The sequence below is a fragment of the Rhineura floridana genome, chromosome 1 (genome assembly GCF_030035675.1).
Source record: "Rhineura floridana isolate rRhiFlo1 chromosome 1, rRhiFlo1.hap2, whole genome shotgun sequence".
NCBI lineage: Eukaryota > Metazoa > Chordata > Lepidosauria > Squamata > Rhineuridae > Rhineura > Rhineura floridana.
In genome coordinates, this window is record NC_084480.1 from 205,514,339 (window position 1) to 205,535,050 (window position 20,712).

General features: G+C 41.6%; 1 protein-coding gene across 2 annotated transcripts in view; it reads left to right on the plus strand.

The window, feature by feature from the left end:
* GMDS (GDP-mannose 4,6-dehydratase) overlaps nt 1–20,712 on the plus strand; it is a 539,446-nt gene that overhangs the window by 24,202 nt on the left and 494,532 nt on the right. For both annotated transcript variants that reach the window (XM_061590704.1, XM_061590696.1), the window contains exons 2-3: nt 17,155–17,199; nt 19,202–19,289. In XM_061590704.1, coding sequence (XP_061446688.1) covers nt 17,155–17,199; nt 19,202–19,289 — 133 coding nt within the window. The remainder of the gene's footprint in view (nt 1–17,154; nt 17,200–19,201; nt 19,290–20,712) is intronic.

Genomic DNA, 20,712 nt, shown 5'->3' on the forward strand with positions numbered 1-20,712 from the left:
CTAGTGGAGGGGAGGACGCTGGCTGTACCAGCAGGGTGTGGCGGAAGAAAACAAAATACATGTTGCCTTCCGCCACCCCTTTTCTTGGTTTACAAACCTGCCGAATGCTAGGAGCTAAGCTTTTCCAGTGATGTCAGTTGACTCGTCCAACTGGATAGCAAAGAAATCGGCTTCTTTAATGTTAGCTATCACTTGTGACTCAGTGTCTTGAGACATGTCCTGTATATGCCGACTAACAGTGTTATCTGACACAGGGATTTTCAAGATCTCTTTTTCATATGTTTCGCCAAACATAATATTTACAATTTTACAGCATGCTGGTAAAATTACTGACTCAGCAGTTGTTTGAGATTTCATCTTTTTTGCCACGATTTTGGCAATGAGATAGCTTTCTTCTTGAGCTTTGTCAGAAATAGTTGTGATTTTGGTAAATTGTTTAGCCTGACATGTTTGATCAGCTATAACCCTTTTAAAATAATCAATTGGTTTCTCACATAAATGTGAGTGCTTTGTGTGAAGGTGTCTTTTCAGCTTACTTGGAACCATAGCTTGGTTTGCCAGTTTCTCACCGCAAACAACACACTTAGGACGTGGCACTTTTTCTCCCGATGAAATGAATCCGAAGGACAAATAGTCTTCATTATACTGGTGCACGACGGTTTTAGAACTAACACTGACGGTACTATGTGCGTTACTACCTGAACTAGTGCCAGCCACACCTGATTCATTGTCATCATCCAACTTACGTTTTTTAATTAAAAATCTATCCATGTCTAATAAGTCCTGAAAAAAAAATTAAGAACTAAATTCAGAAATAACAAAATAACTAAAACAAAATAGAAATAACAAACTATTTATCTTGAAATACTGTTGTAACAATATATTGTAACCCTGGATATGAAATCCTAATCGCAACAACAACAACAACAATAATAATAATAATGGCAACAAGAGTAGATGCATAGAGGTTACTTCTAGTACAGCCCTGTAATAGACATTGGCAGAGTAGCTAACAGCACAGAGTCTGAGCTGTGTGTATGGAAGGAGGAAGGGTGGGGAAACCGCATGAACTCTTCATGACAACTCCCCCCAGTGCATCTACTGGACTGGACAATGAGAACGCACATCGACGTAGTCATCCATATCAATTACGGGAGGTGGGAAGAGAATGTCGCATTCCACCATTCATAAGGCTACCTATGAAAATCACCCGCAACCAGAGCCACCCCTAGGCACCAGGAAGCGGGGCAGTTGCCCTGGGCCCTGCGCTGTGGGGGACCCGCACTTGGCGATATAGAGAAGCTGGGCTGCAGCAGGGGTTTTTTCCGCTTTTCAGGAATCTCCCGCTTTTCGGCTGTGTGCCTGAGTGGCTTACTTGTGCTGCCGCCCAATCATCAGCAGTGTGCAATCTAATTTTAGGTAGGAGGTTTGAATCCCCTGCTCTTCGGGTACTCAAACCTCCCGCCTAAAATTAGATAGCGCACAGCTGATGGGTGGACGGCAGCACAAGGAAGCCACTCCAGGCACGCACCCGAAGAGTCTCTTCCCCCATCCCCACGAACAACTGACCGACTGACCGGCCAAGGAAGTTCTTGAGGATGGAGCTCTTGCCTGCGCTCTGACTGCCCTCCACATTCTCGCATGAGCAAACTCCTGCGGCATACCTGTGGACCATTCACGGCACACCAATGTGCCGCAGTACAGCAGTTAAAATTGCTGCCATAGACCATGTGATGCAGCTACTTCTGACAACAGTTTCTAGTGGAGGCAGCCATTGTCATGAGATTGACCATCAGGTGTGTCTAATTTTGATGAATGACACTTGACACAGAAGGTAAGAGCTGAACAGAGATGAGCAAATCCACAATTTTTCTGGGTACACAATAGAAAGGTGACATTGCTTTTTTGAGAATGCCGCCTTTGGCAATGTTTTGAAGAGTCTTACCTCTGCTATTGTAGTTTCATTCTTGCAAGCACTCCTTTCAACTGTGCTACAACAACTCTGCAATGTAGGCTCATGCCCGTACAAATAATTTAGTGCAGGGATGGCCGGAAGACAGACTGTAATCTATTGGGAGATTTGTAGTCAATTGGCAAGCACTTCTGGCTTCCAGTTGTTTAACAATAGCAACAAAAGGACACACACCCGTTTGGAAATTTGACAACTGACATTAAGAATACTTGTGGAAAGTAGGAATAGATCTATGTGTGGAAAGACAGTGAGCTCATCTCAGTTCTGATAACCCTGTGCTCAGCAACTTCTCAGAGACACAGTGTTCTTTCATACTAGGCATGTGTCTTTTGCAGCTGGCTGTAGTTGGTGACACTTAGGGTTCTAGTAAAACACAGGGTAGATCCCAGACTCTGCAACAGCAGTGCTCTCTCAGTAATGGCAGCATTGCCACTCACTGAATGGGGATGGGGCAAGGTGCTTGCAAGTTCAGGGCTGGTGGCACCACCATTCTGCAGCAGGTGGGCACAAACCTGCAGGCTTGTGCTGCATTCCACCAAAGTACCCCAACCTTGCCATTTCTGTGCTACTGCCATTCTACCCCCCCCCCAATGTATCACTGCTGACCTATGCCATCAAATTATTGGAAGAGTCCTGGCTATACTTCTCTCTCTTGACCTTTAGGAGGAAATATAAAGCACACAACAGAATTTACATTACAATTGATTTCAACAGGTTTTAAAAGACCAAGGAAGAAAAGTATAGTGGGTAATTTATATTGGATTTATAGCGGTACTGTAGTGTACAGGTTCTGCAAAAGCCAGTGTGGTGTAGTGATAAGAGTACTGGGCTAGGGTCTGGGAGACCAGGGTTCAAATCGTCATTCAGCCATGAAACTCACTGGGTGACTTTTGGGCTGGTCACCTTCTCAACCTAAACTACCTCATAGGGCTATTCTGAGGATATATTGGGGAGGTGGCAGGACTACGTATGCCATACTGAGCTCTTTGCAGGAAAGTCGAAGGAAATAAAGCATTAAATAAGATTAAGGCTACAATCCTATGCACAATTACTTGAGAGTAAGCTCCATTGAACTATGAACGTTACTTTTGATAAACCTGCTTGGGATTATGTTGTTAAGATACTACGTCATTTTATTATTGCAGTTGTGACTGCAGCTATTATTCATTGCATGCCAAGGGGGGTTGGAGCAGGTTTCTAGCAGACTTTTTGGAAACTATTTGTGGTACAATCCTGAAGAGTAGGTGTACTACTCGTAACAAGCAACAATAAGAGTCACATGGCGACACATTGAACATTTAACAGACATTATAAATTTTATAATATTTATTGATAAATCACCTAGTATTTAAAGGAAAGGATTGAATGTAGAAGTTAAAGGTTGTAATTCTATGTTCACTTTCACTTCAGGAGTAAGCCGCAACAAACTCAGTGGAACTTCTGAATAAACATGATTAGGACTGCACTGTAACTTCAAATTCCTAAGTCTTTCTCCCCATCCCCTTTACTAGATTACTGGTACATCCTCCCACCTTCTCTCAAGATAGTAATTTTCACTTGTCTGAGCCCACAGGGGCCACACAAGTTCTGCTTCAGAGTCTTAGGGTCCCCCCCCAGCATTTTCTCTCTGTATTACCTCTCTGTTCTTTCACCTCTTCCTGTGTTCCCTCAAAGTGATGCTGCAATCCTATCTGAACCCCACTTACCTGGGAGTAAGTTCCACTGAGCTCAGTGGGACTCACTTCTGAGTAAACATGGCTAGGACTGTACTGTGAGCAGGTACACAGGCAAACTCCCCTCCTTTTCTCTCCCCCCCCCACTGTTTCTTCTAAGGGGCTGGAATCCTACTCCTTCATACCTGGGAGTAAGTCCCACTGAACTGAATGGGATTTACTTTAGAGTAGGCTTGGGGTGAGAAATGTACTATGAATGTAATCAAACTTATTACTGTAAAAATTAACAATGTAAACAGTCCTTGCCTAGCTCTAGCTTCTCTGACAGAACTCGTGCTTTTTTTAGGCAATCCTAACTCCACTTAAACAGCTGGTATAGCACAGTGAGGAGGAGAGCCTGGCTGGGAGTCCAGTCTGTGAGTTCAAATATGTCTCCTGGTTGTCAAAGGCCAGCTAAAGATCACCCCCACAGTGAGTGGCTCAGGGGTTACGTGTCCTGCCATCTGTGCAGCCATTGGCAAGCTGCATAGTCCCAGGGAGCCCAGCTGCCCCCCAGCTGGCAGTTGCAGACAAGGAAAGGGCTGGCTTGTGCAGCTGTGGCATGCTGAGTAGGCCCTAGCCAGCTGGGGAGGACTAGCCTCAGAGGGAGGCTGCTTACCATGAAATTCCTATTCATAGGGTCGCCATAAGTCGGGATCTACTTGAAGGCAGTCCATTTCAACTCCAGTTACCTGTGAGTAAGCCCCATTGAATTAAGTGAGACTTGCTTCTGAGTAGACATTTTTAGAATTATGGTGCGAGCCCTCAGAATCTCTCTCTTCACTAGCTTTTTGATTACTGCTTCCTTATGCCCTTCTCTCAAAATAGCAGCTTTCACTTGCCTGAGCCCACAAGAGACTTTAACTCTTAAGTTTGTAAAACAAACTCATTTTTTTTTAAATCAACAATTTAAACAGTTCAATCCTAGCTCTAGTTTGCTGACAAGTCTCTCACATTTTTCGGCACTCCATTTACCTGGAAATAAGCCCCACTGAACTCAGTGTGCCTTCTACGTTATGCTTCTATGTTAAATTTTACCTTTGTAATCTCTTTAGTACCACTCCCATATATATGTATATATGTATGTGTGTGTGTATATATATATATTGTATTTTATGTTTTTTAATTGTATTTTAATTTATTTTAATGTTTTTGTGATTTTACTGTTTACAATTTTATTATGTACGTGTTTGATTTTAGTTTTGTAAGCCGCCCTGAGTGCCCTATTATAGGGTAGAAGGGCGGGATAGAAATATTTTAAATAAATAAAAATAAATACTTCTGAGTAGACAGTTTTCCACCTTTCTTCCCTTCAAGCTCATTGCTCACACACAGAAGCTGTGCTTCATTTATGTGGGAGTAAGCCCCACTGAACTCAGTGGGATTTACTTCTGAGTAGACATTTTTAAAATTCAAATGTGAATTCTCCAAAGCTTTCTCCTCTCCTCCATTTTTCTCTTCTTCCTTCTCTCAAACTCAGTCATTGCCAGCACACAGAAACACTGAACTCAGTGGGACTTACTTCTGAGTAGACTTTTAAAATATTGCCGTCCCCCCCTTTTTTGCCTCTTTACTTCCCTCAAGCTCATTCATTGCCAGCACACAGAAGCTCTGCTTTCTTGGCTCCAGCAATTGATGTTTCTTTGAGCTTATTTCTGATTGGCAGCAGCAGCAGCTGCTAGAACAAAGCCTCAGGCTGTCCCTCAGCTCCACGTGGACAGTATGCAGGGAGAGTCAACATGTGAACAAAATACCTATTTCTTTAGGGTTCTGGTACACTGGGTGATTTTTCAAATCACTGTAGACTCTTTCTGAAGAGCAGCTGAACCCAGGTACAGGGGGCTTCTACCTGGGTACAGAGTAACATGTGAACACCCCCTGTATATTTTTGAATACTAGCTGCTGGAAACCACAGGATGGGAGAGTGCTCTTGTGGACTTCCCATAGGCATCTGACTGGCCACTGTGAGAATACAATGCTGGACTAGATGGGCTATTGGCCTAATTCAGCAGGCTCTTCTTATATTCTTACCCTGATCATTTTGTTCTGAGGCTGGGGAATACTATGTCTGTATTACTAAATTATTTTGGAGGTCCAGTATTGCTACTTACAGCAGTTCTGTGGAGGAGTGTGGCCCTTTTGTTTGACACCATACTCTCTTTTGACATACAGAGTGACACTACCTGCATTACACACTCACCTGTCCTTCCTGTAGGGTTTATATTTAGACTTTAGGTACTCTACAGAAAACTGTCCCACTGGTTTTCTTCATTCCACCAGAATTTTGTTATGCCCACTATATCTGTTGTTCTTCAGAGCCAATTACTCCAGCTCCCCCATCCTGGCTTGGAGGCTTCTAGTATTAGCATAAAAAAGATATGATAGCTTTCTCCAAATATCTGGCATGTGCATTTGCCCCAACCCTTTTAGTTGTTTGTTATGCCCTATTTTACACTTATATCAATAGAAACATGTTCACCCCTTGTCTGATAGTGATTATTCATCCTGAACTGAGTGGGAGGCCATGCACGGATCAAATCCACACCTTTCCAAAGGTGGAAAGAACTCTCCCCTTGCCTAAGATCCTGGAGAGCTGCCTCCAGTCTGAGTAAACAAGACTTGGCTGGATGGACAAAGTGCCTCAAAGCTTTCCACATTCTGCAGTCTCCACTTTAGGTCCCGGGGGTGGCTCAACAGTGGGACACGACTCTGTACAGGAGAAGCTCCTCTCATGTTGTCCGGGGTGACTGACGGACTGAGTCCTCCAACAAGAGAAAGCCACTGCTGCCACCGCCCGGGGGCTGATAGGATTCCCTAGTTCTTGCATCTCCATCACCGCTGCTTGGGCCTGCTCAGCCACCGCTGTTGCTGCCGTCAGAGTCCCGGCCCCTCACTTGGGGAGGCGGTCCCGGGAGCCGACGGGACAGGTGGGACCATGTCTGGGCTCACCCAGAGCAGCAAGCAGTCCATGAGGGAGCGCATCGTGAAGGATCCGCTTAACAATGATCAATAGCAGCTTGAGGAGCTGCGAGTACTGGGACTACGAGGCCCACATTCCCACTTGAGGTTTTTGTCCATCTGCCAACCCAGCCCTCTTCTAGAGCTTGAACGCACATCCAGGCCAACATCTGCCCAGCAGTCTTGCCTCTGCCTACATCGTGTGGAAATCTGAGCAGGGCGTGTGGGGGAGAGAAAGAGTGCTCCTCGCTGCCGCTTCCCAGGTGCGGGGTCTCCTGCTCAACAACAGGTGCTACTGCTGCATCCTTCTCCTTCTCCTGCTCCAGGTGAGGCCCAGGCCCCCGAGCCTGAGCTCCCTCAGCCACCCCCCAACATAAACCACCACCACCAGCAGCAGAAACCTGGGGAGCTGAGCGAGCCCGAGGACATGGAGAGGAAACAACATTGAAACATCAAACAGCTTCGCTGTAACAAATGCCTGTCCTTCTGCCTCTCGGGAGCTGCTGCCCCCGCTAACACCACCTCCTCTTTCTTGGCGGTGCCGATAATGTTATTTGTTATTTAATTTAACTTTTGTAAATTATATTGCTTTTATTGTATTTTATACTTGTGTCCATTTTTGTTGTAAAGCCACCTTGAGGGCCTTTGGCTGAAAGGCGGGGTAGAAATAAAATTTAATAATAATAATAATAACTGGACATGTCCAAGCTTCTGTTGGCTTCCCCTCAGGTTTCAGTTTGAAAGCTGTTCTGCAACCTTTTTGATATATTGATAATAAGTAAGATAAGTCTAGCTCAGGTGGAACTCATACCTTTTGTAAGGTCCAGCTTGTCTCTAAATTTTCCTTAGTACCTCTAGCCCCTAGTAACTAACAAATCCAAACCCGTCCTCCTAACACCACCATCTCATCCATTAATTGAGAGCTCTCCGCTTTTCTTTTCTAGCTGGTCCCACATGTGGACCACGGAGCTATTCTGAGAAATCTACCTTGGAAGTCCTGGATTTCAACCTCCTATCTGGCAACTTAAATTTGCTTACAGGACCGTGTAATTATATTTCTCACATAACTGATACCATAGTGCACCGTGATGCCTACTCCCCAGCACTAAATCTCTAATATTCTTGGACTGTCAGCCATGGCATCCTTCTGGAATCACTGTCCAAAGTGTGGATTGGAGGAATCTGTGATTCAGTTCTGGTTCTACCAGATTCCAAAGAAAAGCAGTAGTGGGCTACTGCTTTGCTGCTTATGAGTTGTGCTACAGGATTCTTCTCCTACATGCTGTTTAATAGCTGTATGAAAGTGCTGAGTGCACCTGGAATGCAGTGTTACCTGTATGATTGTGACACTCAATTCTGTTTTTCTTTTTCAACAAAAATCTGGCTATGAGCAAGGGAAGTTAGACATTTTTCTTCAACACTAATTTGGGGATGTTGATTTGTAGAGGGAAGTAGATTGAACTGGATATAGGTGCTATTTGAAAGTATGCAAGAGTGTGTATGCATCCATATGTATTTGGAATGTGTTTGGTAAAGGGGAATGGAAAGGAAATTAAAAGCTGTACCACATCTTCCCTCTAACATGTTTGAATGTGCATGTACATACAGAGAGACAGTGGATGAGTTTAGACATAAGGCTCTAATCCTCCCCTGTAGGAGTGGTGGAGAGATTAAGATGGTTCACCCCCGGAGACTAATGGAGTCAACTGGATTGCTGAATGCCCTGGGGGAGTTTCCAGTAAATAAAGCAGGTGACCCTGTTGAAGCTTTTGTCACGCTGTGGAACAACGAGACACATTGGGCTCTTGATACGCATGCTCCTTAGTGGCCTCTCTGACATTGTGGAGCCCAGTTTGAACCTTGGTATACCAGTGAACTAAAGGCAATGAAACAGGCTGGACTATATCGGAAGGACAGGGAAGGATGTATTGGTGGCGGAGTCGCTCTATATGTGAAAGAAGGCATTGAATCCAGCAAGCTCGAAACCCTCAAAGAGGCGGACTCCTCCACAGAATTGTTGTGGTGGTGATACCATGCCCCAGGAGGGATTTAATACTGGGAATGATCTATCGTCCCCCTGATCAAAATGCTCAGGGAGACCTTGAGATGAGATATGAAATTGAGGAAGCATCCAAACTAGGAAATGTGGTAGTAATGGGTGACTTCAACTACCCGGACATAGACTGGCCGCATATGTGTTCCAGTCACGACAAAGAAGCAAAGTTTCTAGAAGATACTCTAAATAGCTATGCCCTATACCAGTTGGTCGTGGAACTGACCAAAGGGATGGCAACCCTGGACTTAATCCTCAGTGGGGACCGGGACCTGGTGTGAGATGTAAGTGTTGTCGAACCGATTGGGAGCAGTGACCATAGTGCTGTTAAATTAAACATACATGTAAATGGCCAATTGCCAAGGAAATCCAACATGGTCACATTCGACTTCAAAAGAGAAAACTTCACAAAAATGAGGGGATTGATAAAAAGAAAGCTGAAAAACAAAGTCCAGGGGGTCATATCACTCAAAAATGCTTGGAGGTTGTTTAAAAGCACTCTATTAGAAGCTCAACTGGAGTGCATACCGCAGATCAGAAAAGGTACCGCCAGGGCCAAGAAGATGCCAGCATGGTTAACGAGCAAAGTCAAGGAAGCTCTTAGAGGCAAAAAGTCTTCCTTCAGAAAATGGAAGTCTTGTCCGAATGAAGAAAATAAAAAAGAACACAAACTCTGGCAAAAGAAATGCAAGAAGACAATAAGGGATGCTAAAAAAAGAATTTGAGGAGCACATTGCTAAGAACATAAAAACCAACAACAAAAAGTTCTATAAATACATTCAAAGCAGGAGACCATCTAGGGAGGCGATTGGACCCTTGGATGATAAGGGAGTCAAAGGTGTACTAAAGAACGATAAGGAGATTGCAGAGAAGCTAAATGAATTCTTTGCATCTGTCTTCACAGTGGAAGATATAGGGCAGATCCCTGAACCTGAACTAACATTTGCAGGAAGGGATTCTGAGGAACTGAGACAAATAGTGGTAACGAGAGAGGAAGTTCTAGGCTAAATGGACAATATAAAAACTGACCAATCACCGGGCCCAGATGGCATCCACCCGAGAGTTCTCAAAGAACTCAAATGTGAAATTGCTGATCTGCTAACTAAAATATGTAACTTGTCCCTCAGGTCCTCCTCCGTGCCTGAGGACTGGAAAGATGTAACACCAATCTTCAAAAAGAGATCCGGGGGGATTCCGGAAATTACAGGCCAGTTAGCTTAACTTCTGTCCCTGGAAAACTGGTAGAAAGTATTATTAAAGCTAGATTAACTAAGCACATAGAAGAACAAGCCTTGCTGAAGCAGAGTCAGCATGGCTTCTGCAAGGGAAATCCCTGTCTCAGTAACCTATTAGAATTCTTTGAGAGTGTCAACAAGCATATAGATAGAGGTGATCCAGTGGACATAGTGTACTTAGACTTTCAAAAAGCTTTTGACAAGGTACCTCGCCAAAGACTTCTGACGAAGCTTAGCAGTCATGGAATATGAGGAGAGGTCCTCTTGTGGATAAGGAATTTGTTAAGAAGCAGAAAGCAGAGAGTAGGAATAAATGGACAGTTCTCCCAATGGAGAGCTGTAGAAAGTGGAGTCCCTCAAGGATCGGTATTGGGACCTGTACTTTTCAACTTGTTCATTAATGACCTAGAATTAGGAGTGAGCAGTGAAGTGGCCAAGTTTGCTGACAACACTAAATTGTTCAGGGTTGTTAAAACAAAAAGGGATTGCGAAGAGCTCCAAAAAGTTCTCTCCAAACTGAGTGAATGGGCGGAAAAATGGCGAATGCAATTCAATGTAAACAAGTGTAAAATTATTCATATTGGAGCAAAAAATCTTAATTTCACATATACGCACATGGGGTCTGAACTGGCGGTGACCGACCAGGAGAGAGACCTCGGGGTTGTAGTGGACAGCACGATGAAAATGTCGACCCAGTGTGCGGCAGCTGTGAAAAAGGCAAATTCCATGCTAGGGATAATTAGGAAAGGTATTGAAAATAAAACAGCCAATATCATCATGCCATTGTATAAATCTATGGTGTGGCCGCATTTGGAATACTGTGTACAGTTCTGGTCGCCTCATCTCAAAAAGGATATTCTAGAGTTGGAAAAGGTTCAGAAGAGGGCAACCAGAATGATCATGGGGATGGAGCGACTCCCTTACGAGGAAAGATTGCAGTATTTGGGGCTTTTTAGTTTAGAGAAAAGGTGGGTCAGAGGAGACATGATAGAAGTGTATAAAATTATGCATGGCATTGAGAAAGTGGATAGAGAAAAGTTTTTCTCCCTCTCTCATAATACTAGAACTCGTGGACATTCAAAGAAGCTGAATGTTGGAAGATTCAGGACAGACAAAAGGAAGTACTTCTTTACTCAGCGCATAGGTAAACTATGGAATTTTGCTCGGAATGGCTTGGATGGCTTTAAAAGAAGATTAGACAAATTCATGGAGGACAGGGCTATCAATGGCTACTAGCCATGATGGCTGTGCTCTGCCACCCTAGTCAGAGGCAGTATGTTTCTGAAAACCAGTTGCCGGAAGCCTCAGGAGGGGAGAGTGTTCTTGCACTCAGGTCCTGTTTGCGGGCTTCCCCCAGGCACCTGGTTGGCCACTGTGAGAACAGGATGCTGGACTAGATGGGCCACTGGCCTGATCCAGCAGGCTCGTCTTATGTTCTTATGATATACTCTGAATAGGACTAGCATTGAAAAATACCCTTAGTGTTTCTAAATAGTTGGACTACAAGACAATTTAAAAAATTCACCCAAATATAAAGAATGAAACCCCTCCAAAATAGTTATCTGAAGAAGCTAAAAACCAGCCCTGTATGCATATTGGACCCACAGACTAGTCAAATGTAGTCACAATCAGGACTGTGAACAGAACATAGCAAGTATTATAGCATGCAGTCTATTTTAAAGAAAAGTTTGAAGCAACTTCCTCTGCTATTCTTAATGGTTCCATTGTGAAAAAGCATTTAAATTGTTTTCCAGCACCTAGAACACTATTGACTTAAATAAATGAGAAGTAGTATTAGTTCATAGTTCAATGCAGGGTAATGAATTAAGGGGTTGCAAAGAATCAGTATGGGAATGTTTTAAACTATACTCCTATGTATAAAAATTTAAATTGTATGTATTCATTGAGGTTACCTTATGGACAAAACCAAAAGACATGGTGACATTTATATTTCATAACTGTATTTGTTTAAAAGTAACTTGTAGTAAACTTGCGTGTTCCTTGTCTTTCTGACATATGATGCCTGAATGTAATTGTCTTTGCTTTCTTGTTCAGAAAAGAGCATCAACAGTGAATAACTTTGTTAAAATGAGTGTTGCCACATGTCAAAACTTTGAACATGTTGCAAGAGTTATCTTCAGGCTTCTGTGAAAAAAAAGTTCTTTGATTTACTATGTCCATTAAAAGAATCTCATCTAGCTTAGCTCTTTAACTACCAGCAGTCAAAGTCCATATGCAGTCTTAAAACCTGACCACCAGTAAGGTAGTTTTACTTAAGAGTATTAGTTGCTGGTTGATTTCAGGCAAGTTATACTTACTGAGTCTTTAGATTCTTTGTTTTTCATTGTCCTGCTTTCCTATTTATTTCTATCTGAAATACTTATTCAAGAGGTCCATTCCACACAACTTGTAGCACTGACACTTTGGAATTCCCCTTAAATATTAGACAGGCATCATCTGTGTTATCTTTTTGGCACCTACTGAAGACCTTCCTCTTACAACAAGCCTTTTAAGTAGAGACCTTATCTTAGTCTGCATCTGTGTTGGCATTGTTTTTTACATTGTTTTTGAAGCTTTTTTAAAAAGGTGTTTTGTTTTCATACGTTTTTAAAGATGTTTTAGAGTGATTTTCGTGTTTTTGCTTGCTGTCCTGGACTCCTGGAAGGAATGGCAGGATGTGAAATATAATATAATATAATATAATATAATTTAAATAAAATGCTTTAATTGGAAATTATATGTTGTATTGATACAATTCTTAATTATTCAAAACATTTCACAATTTTTATCTTGATAATAATTACAAATCTGCGGGTAAGTCACTCTCATGATTTCCGTATTACAGATGGTTTGGAAGCTGAGCGATGGTGGCTTGCTTTATACCAGTGTGAGTTCATGGCTGACCTGATATTACAATTCTCTTATATTATGCCAGGTCAACTGTCATATACTACAACATAACACAGTTTGAGAAGATTGGTTAACTAAAATGGTATGATAAATTATCTTTAGCAGTGTAATATCCTGCTAGTCTGACATTATTAATCTGATAAGAAAGATTTATATAACTCCAAGGCATGCTGGTTTTCATTGCATGCTTTGAATCAGAAAAACTGAAGAAAATGATGAAATCCCCAGAAAAATATCAGTATTGCGTGGAATAACTTGTTCTGGAAAGAGAGATAACTGAAATTATTATTTATTATTTATTATTATTATTATTATTATTTATTACATTTGTATACCGCCCCATAGCCAAAGCTCTCTGGGCAGTTTACAACAATTAAAAAAATTAAAAACAAATACACAATTATACAAATTTAAAAACACTTTATTATTATTATTAATAATAAATCTCATATGTTCATTGCTATGCTGATGTTACCAGTTACCAGTACTATTCTAGTACTATGTAATATGTACCAGTTCTATGTTAACAGTTATTCTACTATTCTATGATTTTATATTTGGATTCCTGCACTGAGCAGAGTTGGGCTTCATGACCTAACAGGCCCCTTCCAACTCTACTATTCTGTTTTAATCTATGATCAACTCTTTGTAGAGTTAAAGAACACACATTAAATAAGAACAACCACTGAGTGCAAAGGAAGTGCACAGGAATTAATTTGAGACAAAGAACAGGAAAATATGATGTCTCTAACTGGGCAAACTCATGTTGAAATTCTAGCGAAAGTCTTTGGTCCAGGCTAGCAGGTGTATACATCAATATGACAGCAAAACAAATCATGCAAGATTATACATTCAGGTTTGCTGTCTTGCCTCTTGGTTGATTCAATATCAAATGAATTTAGTCATTGGGCAACTGCGTTATTAGTTATTGTTCAATTACACAGAGTCAAGTGCATGCTATATGACCTTCAATACCAAAATAGCACAAATAAAAAACATTGGTTCAAATTGGATTTTTCCATCTCCAGTTACATTGTAAAGCAGAGAGGAGAGAAGGGGAAAAAGCTCTATCATGATATTAACCATAACAAAGTTTAATTTACAAAATGCAGCATACTGGGAATAACATCACTTAGCATTTCTATTATGCATTTTGACTTTTCTTGTGCAAACATGCCATTTGAGAGGTATATGAAGAGGGCATAAAAACTGCCTCCCTCTCTCTAATGTTAAACATGAACTGTCCTGAGCCAATTTCAGAACCCTAGAAAGAACTTGTTTCTAAGAAATCTCAATTGGAGGTGAAGCTTTTCCACAACAACAAAAGGATTAATATAACACATCAGCGTTCCAAGCACTTCATATACATTGCAGCAGTAATTGGCAACTGGAGAGACTATTGTGGGCACCATGCACACACCACAACTAAACACCTACTATATACAGTATATTGGTTACAACAGAATCCTTCTTTCAAACCTAATTTTGGGGGGAGGGGAGACTCTGTGGGTCGTAAGGAAGGCCTCTGAGCAGGGCCGGCTCCAGGAATGCCGGAGCCCTTGGGCGTCAGCTTGTCCTGGGACCCGGTGTGCGCATGCATGCACACAGCCCCCCCATGCCCCCCACCTATCTGTCCGCTGTCCTCCCCCATCGCCCTCAACGAAGATGAATGAAGGGACATCAAAATCAACTGAAAATTGATGGGTGTAAAGTGTTGAGTTTATGTACAAACCCCATTTTACAGCACAATCCTATACATGTCTACTCAAAATTAAGTCCCATTGAGTTCAATGGGGCTTACTTCCAAGAAGGTAGGTATAAGATTCAGCCAGTGTGAATTGTCTCTCAAGGGTACATTTTTCCAGTTACCTGAGGCTAAATCCTACTGAACTCATTTAAACTTAATTCTGAGTAGACATACATGAGATTGCATTGTAAATGTGTACTTTTAATACTGTGAATGAGGAGATGTTACTTTAGTAGCACTCTTAACTTGAAAGGTCTCAAAATCTAGAAATGAGGTAAATTGTAAATGCCGGCTGACGGTTTAATCAATTTTCTGAGTGTGATGTTTGTTGACCACTACCTCACTGCAAGGAAGAAGGTAAACCGTACAAATGGATTGTGATAATGTATCTTGAAATAAGCCTTTGTTGGCATGCACTGTGTGAGATTACTAGACAGCAAAATTAGCAGTACTGTGCTGGAATCAGAAGCCAGTAGCTTCTGATTGCTGCCTGTTTCCCACTCATTGTCATGTCATGTTCTATCACTTGATAGACCTGGAAAGGAAATACAAAGGAAGTGAATGCCACTGCTAGTTCGAAATGTTCCAGTGTGGTTGGAAAGTTTGAGAAACAGCCCTGGTGAGAAGAATAAGACCTTATTGACAGGGTTCAGTTGTACTCAGGTCTGTTTATCATCACCGTTATGAATAATCTGAATCCTCCATTCTTTACCTCTTTCTGTGTTTGCACTACTTTCAACTATGATTTTAACAGGTTGTGTAACAAAGGCAGAGCAGTAAAAATACCATTTTCTTTTTTGTCTTGAATAAATGGTATTATTTATACTAATGAAACTAAAAATTGTAAACAGCATTTTTGCTGACTTCATGGTAGTCCTGATTTGTTGTTGTGACACGAAACCAGGCATTTAATGTTATATAAAGGATTTTGTCTGACTAACTTCTTCTGGAGAGATGACTGAAATGAAGGAACAATGTGTAAAGCGAGCACACATGTAATATATAATAGAAATCAAGATAGCACATATAATTTGCATGGGGTCCTAATATGTACAGCCAGACCTGTTTGAAAAATACTTCTACCAAATTGACAGATGTAGTGGGAAAAACAGGTGTACAATAGGATTTTGTTTGACTCTAGACATTCTCACAAGTAGTAGAATAAATATTTATATAACAAAACTCTTTTTATTTTTTATCCACACTAGTCCACAAAAACGGTATTTGTGTCAGACTCTTGAGAAGATTCTAAATTGCATATGTGTCCCATTCCCTATCACACAGCATGGATTTATGCATTGCCTCATCAGTGTTACAGGGAACATTCCATGGGCAACCCTATTTTATACCAGGGATGGGGAATCAGAGGCTCTCCAGACATTTCTGGACTACAGCTCCCATCATCTCTGGCCATAAGCATGCTGGCTTGGGCTGAAGAAACTGGAGGGCTACAGTTTCTTCATCACCACTTTAGAGCCTCATAATGCATTTCAAGTTCTAACTGAATAGTGTGACTTACTGAACCGTTTTGTCTGCATCCTTCTCTTCTGTGAATTTTAGTTTTTGGTTTTTTTTGTTTGATGATAGTTTTTTGAGTGTTTTAAAAAATAGGTGGATATATCCTGCACAATGCATATGATACTTTGTCACATTCAATTTTATAAACCAGGTTGACATTTGATAATTTACTGATAATGCTGTTTCATTGTGTGTATAGTTTTGGTTGCTACTGATGAAAAATGAACAGTTGGAAGGAAGGAATGTTTAGTGAAAATAGATTATACCCTTTGGTAACTTTTTTTCTAGGTAGGGACTAATTCACAGTTTGTGTTTTAGTCTTTTCTACAATATGTGTTTGGGTTTTATGTACTTTTCCATTCCTACATAAATAGATAGATGGGCTTCGCAAACTGTTAGTTGGTCACCATAATCACAGCTTGCTGGCTTGTATACTGCAAGCTGTGAGTACATTTGTGCAGCCCTTAGTACACAGACTGGCAGTTTGTGCTGGTAGAGTCTCTTTCCCAAGACTAGTTGTTGTCCCTCCCCTGCTTCAACTCCTACATCTTTTTGTATCAGTGTTGGAGGGAAAATCCCAGTCTGCATGAATAAATGGAGTCATTCAAAGTGATTATGTGAGTTAGCTCTATATCTTCAGTATTAGTTTGTAGAATATATGTAGTCATATGAAATTTGATGTACACCGATTCTGTCTAATGGCCTTGAGAAAATAGACAATTAAAAGCAATGCAGTAGTAAACAGCCCAAGAGAACAAACCTGTTCTTGTGTTACGTTTTTTAAAAAAGCAGAGGGAGAAAAAGAGAGAATTTAAAATATAAAACAGAAAATAATGATTTTTGAGTTGACATGTTAATTTGCTTTTCTCTGTGGATGCTGTGCCAAGGATTTATATGCAAATACTTGTATTAACTGGATATCAAATACATGCTGTTAGTTCAATATTGATTTACAATATTTTTAAGGCCTTGGGGAGCTTAAACCCTCCATATACAGATGCTACGGTTCTAACCTTTTCATGACATTTTCCTATCTTTATTCTTCCCAGGATGGCTCATACTTGGCAGAGTTCCTGCTGGAAAAGGGCTATGAGGTGAGTGACTAGTCTTAGTGACTGACAGCAGACTCATGGAATAATTTGGAAAGCGCTTCCTTGCTGCTGTCCCTCTCTGCATATGTTTTCCACTCAGCTTTAGATAACAAATCAAAAGTTTAGAAAAGAATGTGCAACATGGCCTGTAATCATGCCAGCTTATTGTACTATTTATCATAGAGTGTCCAATGGTGGGAATCCCTTTAGTCCTCAGGGTATAACTGTTTTTGAGCAGTTCCTGCTTGTTCAGATAAACAGCAGCCTGTGCAAGGCAGAACTGCTAAAAATTAGTATATTATGATGCAATGTATTGCATTAAAAAGGGAGGAAAAATTGAAATAGCTGCTTAAGAGTTTTTTTTGTGGGAAAAGGATTTTATGCTAAAATCTTTCAGTTTCTCAGCTGTATAAACAATCTGCTAAGCTATGACAGAAATTACTCAGACTCTTGGTTACATATTTGTTCTTTGGAGTTGGACACTAGTACTGCATTTAAGCAGTCCTGTAACGTTAGAACTTTTGCAATGCTGTGTTGTGATGCACAATGCACATCTGTGGTGGTTATGTAAGTTCTTCCATGGGAAACATGTAGTTTGCTTTACTGGCTATATTATTTTCAAAAAGCACATATGGCTAATGCAACCATAACAATGTTCTGTTCTGTTCCTGGAAGGTGTACCCATTCTTTTGACAGGTAGTGTCCCTCTCCTCCTTCATATCTTCTTTAGCATAGCCTTTCTTGAAGTGCCACTGGTTTCTCTCTACTGCCTTGACTTTCCCTTACTCCATTTTCAGTCCTGTGTTTTCCCTACTGCTTTACTGTAACTTCTTTGTGCAGCACCTTGCATATTAGCACAAAAAATAAAAATAGCTTAGTAGTATAGGCAGCTGCAGTTTTTTAAAAAATATTTATTTGTCTATCTATTCACTCATTAGATTCTCTTTAAAATCCTGATTCTCAAATCTTACAATTTTTTCTTTAAGAGTCTTAATATTCTATCCAATTTAGGCTAAGTTACATTTTAATGCAGAATGCCGCCTTAAAGATTCTGGTTTGCAATTATGTTTTGGCGTTCGCACTCTGGTTTGAATGCCACAGGATAACAAACCAGGAAGCCTCCTCTGAAGCTGAGCATGCGGAAAGAGGAAAAGGGGGGAAAGGTGTGCTTGAGCTCATTGGTCATTCCTGTGCCATGGTTTGTAAGGAATGCTATGTTCGAACTAGACCAAAGTATCCCAGTTCACACTGAGTTATTTGTCAAAGGCTGGTTTCAAAACATGAAGCTTAAACGTATTACATTTGATATTTGTTACTACAACTTGCCACTTATGATTTTGATCATAACACTGTTAACAAGAAATACTACAAATCACTACACAAATTTAATCTTAGCTTGATGCTGTGGTACTGGTTTACAACAATAGTTTGATTTAACAAAATAACTGAAAACTTATGTTCCTTCATTGTCCCTTGTCCTAATCCTTCTAGTGTTAGTATAACAGTGCTTGTGTGTTTTGTTTTTAGGACATTGCAGTTGTTATGACCAATATGAACAGTTTCCATATACTGCATATTCTGCAAGAGTGATTCCTGTGTGGATGAGGTGTACAGAAACCTCCTACAGTTGTCTCTCTACAGCCCTTTTACCTAAGTACTTTTCTCCCAGCCAATATCACTCCTGGTATGTGAGATCAGCTAAGGAGAAAAGCTGGGGTAGAGTGTGGCTACGATGGGGAAGCTGCAGGTGGTGGAATAAGCATTCTGCACTTGCCACTCATGAACCCCTTTGCTTCCACCCCTCTATGTAATTGAGACTATTCTGTGTTTGACCTTAAAGAACACTGTTATGTCTAGTTTGATTCTGACACCAGAAAACATTTTAGTTCCCTATCTGGGGCCTGTATAGTTTTTCAAAGGACTAGCACAATTTTTAACAAGGTTAAACTGTGGAATAAAACTATAGAAGAACTGAATGTCCTGTGCTGATGCTTTGTAATTACAGGTGCATGGAATTGTTCGTAGATCGAGCTCTTTTAACACAGGACGGATTGAACATCTTTACAAAAACCCACAGGCTCACATAGAAGGAAGTAAGGCTTTTTATAGGTGGGATGGAGTGTAAGAGGGATAAATGGGTGCATTATTGTGTGTATCAGCAACATTTTATGGCTAGAAGGTTGTATAAGATTGAATCCAAGTGGAAGGTTAACCATGGTGAGTAGTAATGTGGCAATCTTTCCCAATGAGACTTGGACTTCTAAAAATATATATGTTGATTTAATTTAGAGTCAAATTTTGACCCCATTGCATGACAGAGTCCAGTCCTCTCCTTCCTCTCTTCATGTGGTGCTGCTGATTTATGAGTTGCTCCAAGAAAAGTCAGTACAACTGGAATAACTACATTTCCCAGTGTGTTTTGCCCCTGCCACACAGCCAAGGCAATATGCTGGGTGTTATAGGGAAGAAAGAAGAGCCCCCCCTCTGGCTCTGACCTCATTTTGCTGTTACCAGAGAAGCACAAAAGATAAGTGAGGTGTGTGGGAGGGGACTTGGAATCAGCAAGGTGGTATGCAGGGAAGGGTTAGGTTCCTCTTTGGCTTTTAATCTGAACCAGAAAATAACTTTCTGGACTGTAATAGTTGCCTTGTATTGAGCCAGGACATATGCATTTTCCTCAGGTAGCCTCCATCATGTGGGATATAGTGCCATCTAGCGTCCGAAGGCAAGAATGTCTTGAAGTCAAGACCTGGGGCATCAAGCCCCTCCCACTCCAGTTAATTCATGCCTTCGTCCGAGGCGTTTGGATTTGCTCATTTAGCTAAGTCAGTGATTGAGTGTGTGGGACTGATTGGTTTTCCTTTTCCTTTCGTTTCCTTCCCTCTTTCATTGTTTTGTCTACCTGGGACGTTTGTTGGGGGATTTTTTATTTACTTTTTGCTTACCTTTTATTCCCCTCCTCAGTCCCTTTGTTGGGGGCTCCGGCGGCTGCCATTCCCCCGCTTAGGCTCAACGTCTCTCCTGAGACTAGTCTTGGCTGGGAGCCGCAACTGCGGCTCCCCTTTACAGCCTTTTAGTCTCCTCGCCACCACCTTCCTTTCCACCCAGGCAGTGGTGGTGGTTTTTATTGTTGGCTGCCTCGTTGCCTTTGTAATTCCAGGCGGCGGTGGCGGCTTGTAATTTGCTGCGGGAGGCTGCGGTGGCTACATTTAGCACGCAGTGCTTTGGGCCTCGCTCCTGCGGCGCTTCCCTACCAACTTGTAGGCAGCCCCGTGGCACCAACCATGGCCTTAGAACTCCCCCTCCCGCTCACTACTGTGCCTGTGAAAGGGGCTGCGACTCGTTTCCTCCAGCTCACTACTGCGGCCATTTGGAGCACGCGGAGGCAGGCTTTTCATTATTTGGCTGCGTTTTCATCAAGATTCCCTTTGTTAAGGCTGCAGGTGCTCCCTGACCACCGCCATTGCTTCGTCTCCTTCACGGCCGCCATTTTGCTTTCAAATTTTTAGCGGGCAC